The 12,453-nt window shown below is 44.9% G+C and overlaps 1 protein-coding gene across 3 annotated transcripts in view; it reads left to right on the forward strand.

Moving 5' to 3' along the window:
• The first annotated feature begins 6,041 nt into the window (after positions 1-6,041).
• NADK (NAD kinase) overlaps positions 6,042-12,453 on the forward strand; it is a 48,331-nt gene continuing 41,919 nt past the window's right edge. The window contains exon 1 of one of the 3 annotated variants that reach the window (XM_053400712.1): positions 6,042-6,341. Coding sequence is in view for 2 of the 3 variants with exons in the window: in XM_053400710.1 (XP_053256685.1) it covers positions 6,573-6,590 (18 nt within the window). In the remaining variant the exon portion in view is untranslated. Of the gene's footprint in view, positions 6,342-6,429; positions 6,475-6,538; positions 6,591-12,453 lie in introns of those variants that run through there. The other 2 variants (XM_053400711.1, XM_053400710.1) reach the window with 2 other exon arrangements.

The following is a 12,453-nucleotide window of genomic DNA, read 5'->3' on the forward strand; positions in this document are numbered from 1 at the left end:
AGGGTGGCACTTGTGAAACAATTCTGTATTTTTCTTCCAACGTTACCCCCACCTCCAGAACAGAACAATCTCTACTCTGGGTCACTGAGGGGATTACACACATGAAGGTGATAGATGGTTGGTGAAAGACCCTGAGTGAGAGGAAGGAAAGGGAAGATCTCCAAGGTTGGGAGATTGGAAAGAAGGAAGGGAAACTCCCAGGTGAGAGCTTGGAGGGTTCACCCCTTTCTGTGTGAGACAAGGGTTAAGATCTATGTTTGCGAGAGGGCTTTGCATTTTTCCCTTCCCTTTTCCCTTCCTTCTTTACTTCTAGTTTGTTTTTAATTGTATTGTATCATGAAAAAGCTTTTTAAAAAACTATTGAGGAGGGAGGACTAGGCACCCTGATTAGTCATTTTATCTGGGGTATTTTATCTAAACTCATGGGCAGGGCTAAGTCAAAGCACCTAATCCTTTTTTCTTGACTCTACTTAGCAGCAAGGATTTTGAGCAAAGCCTTTCCTGCTTCTTTTAGAAACCAGGAGGCAGTAAAGGAAAGGTAAGAGGTTTGATTATATTTTTCTTTCTTTTGGACGCTTCCCCCACCCCTTTTGTTTTTTGGTCACCCTCCAAACCGGGGAGAAGCAGCTTTTTTCTTATTTGGGTAGGATTTCTAACGCATCTGTGATCTCGGGCCACCTGGACCTGGCAGGTATAAAAATAGGTATAAATGAAAAGAATATTAATCTGCGAGGAGAGAGGCGATGAAAGGGGAGAGACAATGAAAGCGAAGCTATTGATGTTCAGTACATTTGCAGGCTCTCAAATATCTGTTTCTGATAGATGGCAGATGAAAACAGCGTCATTTAGCATAAATACAAGGGAAATAGAATTCAACCCAGTTTTCTAGGATCCAGCAAAAAGCAGGACTCTCTCTCTTCCAGTTTCAACCCTCATTTCAAGGAATGAGCCCCTTTGGAGAATGGGTGGAATTTCCTTTATAAATTGCTAGAGTGAATATTCTCCAGGTACTTGTGGAAATGGGAGCAGGGAAGGAGTGTAACAGTGGCCAAGCATCTGCTTTGCATGCAAAAGGTCCCAGGTTCAATCCCTGGCATTTCCAGGTTGGGCTGGGAATGTCCCCCTGCCTAAACCCCTGGTAAGCCGCTGTGAGTTAATGTAGACAATACTGAGCTAGATGAACCAATGGTTTGAATCGGTACACAACAGCTTCCTATGTTCCTAAAGGCAGTATATAGATACACACACTAAATAAAGGTTAATCCCCCTTGAAAGCTGTCAGCGTGTCTTGTGAAAAGTGAGTATCATTTTCATTATGCGTTGTGTGAGAAGTGCTTCCTTTTTTTAGAGTCCCGAACTTTTTTATTGGCCTAATTTGGTCTCCCCACCCTGTATTATGAACAAGGTTTAACAGTGAAAGTCTATGAAAAGTGGCTTTCCGATAGGACCATTACGGGAGACACCGTGACCTTTTCCCCTCTTACAGCTTCCTATGAGATTTGTCCGACCACCAAATCTTGGCTTAAACTGCCCCTAAGAATGTTTATTTCGGATTAAATCCCTTCTTAACTTAGCTCCGATGTTCTTGCCAGTCTTATGAAATACGTGCAACTGGTATGGAATGAAGCGTTGTTTCTGTTTTCAGAAAGGTTGCACTAAACCTGTCTGCCATAACTGCATTTAATCCTTTTAAAAATAATAATAATGTGCAAATATCACAGAATGAAAAGAAATGTCGGCTACCATTAACAGTAAAAATAATCCATCAATCCTAATTTAAACCTATCTATTAATCAAAGCAGTCCATTTTCCCCAATTAGATATCCAAACAAAATTGCAGGAAGGGCAGTAAGACTGCTGTGTAATGGTGGTTGGAGTTTAACCTTCCAACGTAGAAGCACAAGGCTCTTTGCAACCATAAAGCAATTGCAAGGTCCTCTTTTGTTGCCTGTCTGCTTGTCCCCACGCATCACGGGGATGTGTGAACATCCACAAACCTCAAGGATTTCCCCCCCAAAACCAAGTTAATATGAACAACTGCAGCTGACCAAAAAGATGTCACAGGACACATCCACAACATATGCCTCAAAGAGACATTATCAGCACTGCATCACCAGCACCCATCGGAAGATGAGATAAATAAGCACATAATAATTGCCTTCCTTGATCAAGCCAGTGGTCCATCTGCAGATGGCAGATGAAAACAGCATCATTTAGCATAAATACAAAGGAAATAGAATTCAACCCAGTTTTCTAGGATCCAGCAAAAAGCAGGATGGCTGTGCAATGGCAATGCTTCTGGGTACCAGTTGCTGGAACCCACTGGAGGCAAGAGAGCTCCTGTGCTCAGGTCCTACTTGTGGGTTTCCTACCAGCCACTGACCTGGTATCAACTGCAGCTCCACACTGGGTAGTTGAGTATAGCTGCACTGGAATTCCCCACAATGCCTCAGAGTGATGTCTGAGCATTGTGGGAAATAAATGTGGCAGCTCAGAATCTGGGACATACATATTTTTGATGAGTGGACCAAGGCAGGCATCACCAGTGGGTTCTTCTGGGCTCCAGCAAATGCCAAGGGATGCCATGTGCCAGCCCTTCTCTGGGGCACAACCAGTACCACTTAATTATTATTGCCTCGAGGTTCAGGACTAGCACTTAACCACTCATGCTCCAGAAAGTAAGCAAGCGTCCCAAAGTTCATTACCAAGGTCATATCCTTTGGAGATGGCTACAGAACCATTGAGCTCTCTAAAAATAGGAGTGTGCTTGTCCGTTGAGCCACTGTGCCTAATCGCCATCAATTAGGATAAGTGTTCATCAAACGCAGGTCATCAACGCAGCGGGTCATCTGGTGGTCCTTCTACAGGTAATAAGTGCATTGCACTAGAACTGCATCTCTCCTTGGCTGGGGGAAGGGGGGGAGGCATCCTTCCCGTAAAAGCAGAAGATGTCCTAAAGAAATGGGCTATGTAAAAATGTTTCCTCTTAGCAGCTGTGACATTGACCTTGTTGCTTGCTGGAAAGAGAAGGGCAGGAGCGTGAATCACAATTATTTTTCTATATTTAAATTTGCATTAGGCCTATTTAAATAAAATGAAAGATGCTTCATGAAGAGCTAGTACAAATGTCTTGATGCAGAAAAAAATCACAGGCAGCTGCCTTTTACTGAGTCAAACCATTGGCTCATCTAACTCAGTACTGTCGACACTAACTGGCAGCAGCTCTCCAGAATTTCAGGCAGGGGACTGAGATGCTGGGGACTGAAATTGGGACATTCTGCATGCAAGTTACAGGCCTTCTTCAATTCAAATGGGTCCCCACCCCCACCTCCTTCATGCTCATTGACACAAGGCAAAATTGACCAGGATGTTATCCTGTGTACAAGCCTACTTGAAATGAATGGGGTTTCTTTTCTATGTTTGTTCCAACCAGGCTTGCACAGAACAACAGGAGTCTCCTGCTGGATTATAATGCAAAAGTCAGGACAGTCAGTAGCTCATCACGCTTCCCAAAATCTAAAGCAGCTACCTCATGACAGGGCCCACCTCTAGCTTTGTTGACCTGTTTTCAGTCGACTTTTTGAAATTCCAGCCAACTCTTGCGACAGCGAAACAGCACCGGATGTTACACTAATGCAGCCTTCAGCAACCGGGTGCCCTCTAGGTGCTTTGACTACAACCCCATCAGTTGAGGCTGCAAGTGGCTTTAGGCAAGATGGCCTCCCTAGGTCTCAAGCCCCCATCAGAAGTACTGTTAATATAAAAATGCTTTGCTTTCAGTTGGGATTTCCCCTTTAAAAAGCTCTCTCTTGCAAACGGGCTATCTGCATTTCTGGGTTAGTGTTATCCCCCACACCCAACTTCCTCATTCAGATTCCCCCAAGCTGGTGCAATAGGAGCATGAGGAAACTCTTGATGGAACACAAATACATGTTCACCTCTCCTCCCTCAGGCACCTTGCTCAAAGAGTACTCTGAGCTGGATTCCTTAAATGTCAAATCTCACCCTAACCCTAAATAAATCTTCCTAAAGGTTAGGTTTTTGGAAGAGTGGGCTAGTTTAAATCGAACACCCCTCCTTCTGTGCCATTTTCTGGATTTTTACCTTCCCAGACACCTGTTATTAGCCACAGAGTATGTGGGGTGGGAGGTATTTGACTGGGAGAACAGTGCAAAGGCTCAGTCACCCCCTTCCTCAGCACCACATTCCTCTAAGAGAAATGAAGAGCCCTCTACATCTGCTTTAAACTTTGTTTTTTAAAAAACACTATGCACCTCCCCTTCCCCATGTTAAAACAGACATAGAATCATAGAATTGTAGAGTTGGAAGGGACCACAAGGACCATCTAGTCCACTCCTGTGCAATGCATGAATTTTCTTGCCCAACGTGGGATTATCTTAAGGCAGCCCTGTTCAGGGAAGTTTTTAATATGTAACGCTGTACTGTTTTTAACACTGATTGGGAGCCGCCCAGAGTGGCTGGGGAAACTCAGCCAGATGGGCGGGGTATAAATAATAAATTATTATTATTATTATTATTATTATTATTATTATTATTATTAAGAGTTCTCATGGTTTGCCGACTGAGCTATCCATCATGGGCTTAAAGGTAGGTAGCTGAGGCTGAAAATATAATGACTGGTCCATTGCCACTCAGTGAGCTTCTGATGCGAGTTTGAACCGGAGTCTTCCCAGTTCTAGTCCAGTACTCTTTAACAAACACACACAGAGGCTCTAGTTAGTTTGAATCCTTTCACAGCACAGACACTTTTTCTACCTTGCCTTGTTTTTTAAAAAAAGAATCCCTTCCTCCACGCTGTTTCCCAGTCTTGATCTCATTCTAATAAACATTTCCAAGTTCCATATGCACTACCATATTGTGCTTATCTAAATGTGCATTTATTTGAAACATTTTTATAGTGTCCTTCATTTAAAAGGGAGGGGAGAAACAAGCTCCAGGGTGGTTTGCAACACATAACAATAAAGCAGTCCATCCAGTATCCAATAAATACAGTAAAAACAAAAAGTAAGCAATCACAGTAGCAAGATGACCCTTAGCTACTGTGTGACAATGCAGCTGTTATGAATGAGGAAGTGTTGAGGAAGCTCCCTGGGCCCTGATTCTGTGTGCAAGTCATGCCTACTCGCTGGTATCCTCCTCCTCATAAACTTCAAAGGTATGATCCTGGGCTGCTTTAGTGGGATGGAAGAGATTTACTCTGCATAAGCTCGGGAGCGCTCTTGTCTCCATTCTTCCATGTTACACTTCGTCAGACGCCCGAATCCTGAATTGCGCCAAGTGCACAAAATCTTTGTTCCAAATTAAACTGTCTAATCGCTTAAAAGGTGACACAAGACCCTTTGCTCGTCTTTTGTTTGTTCGACAGCCCACCTCAGGTTTTGAAAGAGAGATGTGGGCCGTGAGACTTCTGCAGAACCCAAGGAAAGCCAGGTTGTATCTGAACTTATGCAGAGCGCCTCCTTGTCACAGCTGCGCGCAGCGGGGCCACTAGCACGCACTGCGCACGCGCGCTGAAGCCGCTCGGCCTCGCTCTATTTTCGAGCCGGCCTCTTTTTGCGCGTGCGCAGAAGCTCTTACTTGAGCTGCTTTCTCTTCTGAGGGATAGAGAAAGAAAAGAGTAGAGTGACCCTGCCTCATGGCCTGGGGCCCAGCTTATTTCCGTAATCTTAACCTTGTTTTAAACTTTTTTTTTTAGTATTGTGTAATTATTGCGTTTTAATATCAGCGTTGTGTTTTACATTGTTGCAGTCCGTCCTGGGACCTTAGGGTGAAGAGCGAGTAATAAATTGTAACGATAACAATAATGATAATCATCACAACGCCTACGTTAAAATTCTGGGATTCTTCCGTAATTTATATGGGAGTCTACAGAACCCGGAAACTAACACTGCGCGCCGTTCTACACTTTTCCTAAGTCTGCGGGCCCAAGTCCACAGAAGCGCCCGCCACAAATACAAGCCGCGCATGCTCTCCTCACGGACCGAATCCCTTCCCTCAAGCCCCCTCCGGGCTCGCTTGGCCTTGGCCTCTTCGCCGAAGGAGCGCATGCGTAATAGCGCTCTCCTCGCTCCCAGTCCCGCTCCTCCCTCTTTACCAGGTTTTACCTCCCTGAGGGGAAGGAAGGAGGGACGGGCCGAGGAGGATGGAGGAGGTGCCTGGCGGGGGTTGCCGCTGCCGCCGTCGTTGCCGCTCTTGGACGCGCTCGCTGGGCTGGAGGAGTTGCCGGCCGGCGGCAGGCCTCTGAGGCCGGGGAGCGGGGGTTGGCCTCGCGCACCTGAGGAGGAGGCGGAGGCGGGGCCGCTTGGCGCGCGAGTGAGAAAGTGAGTGACGCGAGGCGGAGGGGGCGGGGCCGGAGGGCAGGGTTCGGAGGAGGAGGGGGCGCCCCACTCGAGAGGGGAGCGGGGGGGGGAGCTCTGTGAGGAAGGTGCAAGAGGAGGGGAAGGGGGCATGGAGGTGAGGCAAGAAAGGCAGGAGGAGAAGGGGAGGGGCCGGCGCAGGCAGAAATGGGGCTGTGGGGCAGGAGGGGCTGGAGAGTGAGAAAGGAAAGCGGTATGGGGCAGGAGGGGCTGGTGAGTGTGCGGGATATGGGGCAGGAGTGGGTGGGATGTGGGGGGGTATGGGGCAGGAGGGGTGGGATGTGGGGGCCGTGGGGCAGGAGAGGCTGGTTAGTCTGGGAGGATATGGGGCATGAGGGGTGGAGTGGGGGTATGGGGTAGGAGCGGGTGGTGAGTGTGGGAGTATGGGGCAGGATGAGTGTTGGGGTTATGGGGTAGGAGGGGGTCGGATGTGGGACAGGAGGGGCTGGTGAATGTAGTGGGATATGGGGCAGGAGGGGTTGGTGAGTGTAGCAGGGGTATAGGGCTGGAGGAGTGAGGGGCTAGTGAGCGAGAGAAAGGAAAATGGAAGTATGGGGCAGGAGAGTGGGGGGTGTGAATTAGGAGGGGATGAGAGGAAGAGGGGCAGGGTGCGAGAGAAGTGGGTGTATAGGGCAAGAGGGGGCAGGAATGAAGAAAAGTCATGGGGTTGGTGAGAGAGAAAATGGGGGTATGGGGCTGGAGGACCATGAGGGGTTAGGAGGGGGAAACGAGATAAGCAACAAATGATGAACACAGGCAGGGAGTATGACAGAATAGGGAGAAAAAGAGAATGGGGAGAGATCTTACACCGCAGGGTATGTGGGTGCAGGTGGGAACTTCCAGAGAGTTTGGGATGGGGATTTGAAGATGGAGTGGAGCTAAGGGATGAGCTTGGATGTTGAAGAAACTTGAGTTTTATCTAAATTTAACTTTTGGCACTATTGAGTGGATTTTTCATTGTTACATAAATCAAGAGAAGCGGAAAAGAGCCACACAACTGTATTTAACTATGTTTTCTAGTCAGCTCAGTTTCTTTCCCCAACTTTTTGGCTCTTGATTTTTTTCCGTTCCTGACATCTGTTGGCTGTGCCCATAGAGGGCCTGAAAAGTTGAAGAACTGCTTTCTTGTTGTCTGTAAAAGCAGTAGGGTCTTGTGACAAAAAACATCAGTTTTTGTTGGTAAATGTCACTTCAAAGATGGAAATTTGTCAGATTTTTTTTCATTTTGACAAGGGTGCAAGTTTTACAGAAAGGCATAGTGAAAATGGTGACAAATTATCAGCATTTCACAAGTGTTCAGACCTGTCCTGCTTGGTAATGGCATAATAATGGTTGGTTGGTTGGTTGGTTGGTTGGTTGGTTGTATTAAATGTCTAAACAAACCCACAGATGTATCCAAAATTCATTCTTGGCATATTGCTCATGGTTTGTTTGGAGAAAACACACCATGAGCCTAGGTGTGGACAAAACATGGTTAAATCAAACCATGGTTTAGCTTCCGGCAGTATGGTCGTGATTTTCTCCCTGTGCACTAGTACGCTTGCTCATACATGGTAAGCCATGGTTTGATTTTGCGTTACAAGCAAACTGGGTTGGGGTTCTTTTCAGACATTAAGCCAAACCATGGTTAAAGAAACTTAGTGATGGTTCGGCATGATGTCTGAACAGGCAAACATTGTTTGTGATCAGATAGTAAACCAGAATTGAAAACTATGGTTTGTGCGGTTACTCCTTTGATAAACATATTTACAGCCATAGCTCTGCCTGTGGAGCAAACTGAATTTATTTTAAGGGTGGCTTGCCTGTTGGGCAGCCCAAACCACGGTTTTGCCTGCATACTGGCTCATTTGATTTTCATCCTCTCAGCACTCCTTCTATTGTACAACTAACTCCAGACATAGTACTTTGACTATAACTGGTTTGCCAATTCAGACATTACATCAAACCATTGTTAGGAAAACTATTCTAACTCTATAAATTATATCCATCTCAAACCAAGATGTGATAAGATGTTCAAACAGAGCCACTGACTTGCTTTTGAGATCACTAAGTCAACTTTGGGAGTCACACTTCATCTTGAAATAGGAGAACCAACCCTTTTTCCCTTTGCACCATTCTGGCTTCTAAAGTTTGCAAAACATCAGTGGTTACATGACTTTAGAAGCCCTGATGCTCTAAGACGACAACACTGGAATACAGTTTGGGAAGTTACTTAATTTGAGGAAGGGCAGCCTGAAACCTTGGTCTTGTGTTTTCTGGACTATTGACAGCAATGTTTCCTGTTTCTTATCTCTTATGTAAGAGTTCAGTAAACTGGCAGCAGGAACAGGAAATTTTGAGTCTGCAATGCATTCAGAAAAATTGTTTCTGTTGTGCATTTGGAATATACAAATAGCATGGTCCAGCAAATCCAAAACTTTACTTTAGTTCTTCAAGACCAGCAGTGGTGTCTGGTGCCCATTGGGTCTGGTAGGGCAGTAGGCAGGGAGACCAACAGTAGGTGGCGCCAGAGTTAATGGCAGGCAGAACCACCCCCTGGCTGATTGTAAGAAGACAGGCAGGTGAGGACTGGCTGAGGGCAGATTGAGGTTGGTAAGACAGTGCCCCATTTGCCCTCATGGAGCAGCCTCCCCTGAGGACCTGAGATCAAGTTCTGCCTTTGCTGAAATGTTACAGGGTGACCTCAATGTTGTGTTTATTTCAGCTCGCTCTCAGTGTAAGGTCAAATGTAGTGAAGTCTTGAAAGTGTGGTTTAAGCTAAATAACTGTGATAGAGAGAGAGACATGGAAAGAATAAAATAAACAAGTGTATTTTAGCTAGCATTCTCATATTCTGTGTGCTGAAAAGGGAAAATGTTTGGGTTCCTGAGAAGTAGTGTGTTAACTACTGAATAAAGCATTTTATTTGCAAAAAGGGAGACTAAGAGCGAGATAAAGCGCTTTCTTGTTCTGCTTTCTGAATGCCCCACTGTCCTCTTGTGTTATATGAGTTATGGTGAGTTCTTAATTGTGTAATGTACAGGCCGACGTTGTACAGGGTAATCTAGTTCTTCTGGCCAATTAATGATGGCATGAGCAAATGGCTGTCAGAAATATTTTGAGCCCTCTATGTGGTGCTATAGTATATTATGTGGCCTCCACTCTGCAGGCACAACCTGAACATCTTCGCTCATCAAGTGAAATTACTGAGGGAGAAAAATGACCTATTTCTCAACGCTTCTATATTTATTGTATTTTTATCACACCCTACCTTCAAGGAACTCAGGGTGGCCCAAATAATTCTTCTCTCCCTCTCCCTTTTACCCTCACAGGAACTCTGTGAGTTAAGTTAGGCTAAGGAAGACACAATGACTGACCTTAGGTCACTTCAGTGAGCTTTGAGACTCAGTGGGGATTTGAACACAAGACTTTCTGAGTATAGTCTTATACTCTATCCCAGATGTTGGGAACATTTGGCCCTCTAGACATTGCTTCCATCAGCCCCACCATGCACGGTACTTGTAGTTCATCAACATACGGGTTTCCTTAATGCTTCACTTTGTTGTTCTTCCAGGCAGCACCTGTTTGTTTTCTCCCCCCTGGGTTTTTATTTGCTATTCTATAAAGCATTCTGTAGAGTGAAGCTTCTGCATAAAGTTTCTTTTAGTAGGGTAGGAAGCCCTCTTTCTTCTACAAAATCCTGCAGAACAGTAAAATAAGCCCTCTTTAGGTTGTTGGTCCTACAAACTGCTGTGCAAATTGCACTTGGCAAAGAACTGTCAATGCCTGCATTCTTGTCCTTCGTTTACAAAGTGGTCTGACCCCCTTGTAGCATCAGGGAGCTAGTCTACTTGGGTGCAGCATCGCCCCAGTGCTTCTGCAGTCCTCCTGCATAATGCAATATTGGGTTGAAGGCTACTCTGAAAGTTGGCCAGGCTTCATATAGTTATACGTATAATTCTGGCCACATTTGTATGATGTCCTACCTGACTTGAAACTTTTCAAGGCTTTCCCTTCAGATGTTGCCTGCTCCTTGAACTTGGGAACCATCATGCAAAATTTCATTATGGTATCCACAGAAATGTCCAAATGCGTAGTGAGCAACAACTTTCCAAAATAGATTGCAGAAGTATGAAAAGCAGAATTTGGAGATGATCACCTCTTCACTTAAGCATAAAGTCATTTCCAGTATATAGCCATCAGAGGACTATTTCATTAGGCTCTTTACCAGACAGGGATGAGGAACATCTGTGGCCCTCCAGATGTTGCTTGACTCCCAGCACCCATCAACTCCTGCCAGCATGCCCAGCAGTCAGGAATTATGGGAGTCATGGTTCAGTCACATCTGATCGGTGCCTGGTACACCAGAGTTTGTTTTTTGGCAGTCTCAGAAAAATTAACATGATACGCCTCTTTAAGGGACAAATGAAAAAGAAGCCTTTATTGACTTTGTAGCAGGGATGGCTGTCCTCAGCAGAACCCCCAGCAGGTGCTCTCTGAGTTAACACCATACCTTCCAATGTTTCTCCAATGAATATAGGGATGTCCCATTCTATAATGATAATTTTACTATTTATATCTTACTGGGTTGCCCCAGCAACTCTGGGCAGCTTCCAACATACATAAAAACATAATAAAACATTTTTGAAAACCTTCCCTATGCAGGATTGCCTTCGGACAGCTCAGGGGTTGGATAACTCCATATCCTCCAACGAGAATAGGGACATACTAAGGAAAAGTGGGACATTCTGGGATCAAATAAAAAACTGGGACGGCTTCTCTAAATCAGGGACATCCGTGGAAAATAGGGACACTTGGAGGGTCTGGTTAAGAGAGGACCAGCGGGGCCTCTCTTTCTTGCCCTACAAGTGGACTTGGAGCCCTTTTTCTTGGTTTGGGGTTTGCTTTATTTTGATGACCCTGTGAAGTAACAGATTAACCCATAAGGCAGGGCTCACCAACCTTTTGGGACCAGTGGGCACATTTTGAAGTTTGAGCATGTGCTGGGAGCCCCAGTCACAACATGGCTGCTGTAGCAGGTGGCAAAACATAAACATTAGAGAGATAGCCATTCCCAATAGCCTTTTGTTTACCATGGGAAGTCAGCTATGTCCTGCTAGTCTTGATTGTGAGGGTCACACACTGTTGATTTTACTTGCAGACACACACACAGGCTGTTGCTTATAATAATAATAGTAATAATAATAATAATAATAATAATAATATTTTTTTATACTCCACCCGCCTGACTAGGTTGCCCCAGGCACTCTGGGTGGCTTCCAACATAAAAACTAAATATCAAGGATTAAAAAGCAATCTAGGAACAACAGGAAGTGTTTCTCAGTACCAGGATAAATATACAAGGTGGCCACACTTCACTTACTCTCATTAGCTTTCCCTGGTTTAATTTTTGGACATGTACCACCTTCCTTTCTCCTTTGATTTCTTTGAGCTGTAGCCAACTAACATCTACTTGCAGCAGTAGACCCATTGAAATTAATGGACCCAAGTTAGCCATGTCTATTAATGTCAATAGATCTACTATCATTGGATAAAAATGTCACTGTGCCAATACATTTTTATTGTATTGGTTTTTGGGGTTTTTTTAAGCTATGGAACTATAGTCAACACTTCCCCGCCCCCCAAAAAAACCCTAGTATCTGGAGGGCCACAAGAACATCTGGAGAGCCACAAACATTCTCACTCCTGGTAACGCAGAATATGTACTTTTGTTGCAAAGTTGACACTAAAGAAAAGCTTTAACCCACTGGAGCAGCTTCATTTTATTGTGATTTATATACGGTGTGTGTGTGTGTGTGTTCTTACCATAATTTGTAGCTTCAAAAGGCCACTGGCTCAATATATTTTGCGCAAGTAGCACAGAACGCCTATTTGTTGTTTTTAAGAAGCCCACGATAGTTATTTCACAAATTATGAGGCTGAAACAAGCCATTACAGAACTGCTGACATGAGCTAGAATCACTTCATGGTTAAGCTGTGTGATGATGAAGAAGCAGAAGAAGAGGAGGAGCGAACATTGAAATAATAATACTTTTGCCTCCCCTGCTAACATAATGCAATATATTCTACTCAGGCG

This window comes from Podarcis raffonei, chromosome 8 (genome assembly GCF_027172205.1).
Source record: "Podarcis raffonei isolate rPodRaf1 chromosome 8, rPodRaf1.pri, whole genome shotgun sequence".
In the NCBI taxonomy this organism is placed as follows: Eukaryota; Metazoa; Chordata; class Lepidosauria; order Squamata; family Lacertidae; genus Podarcis; species Podarcis raffonei.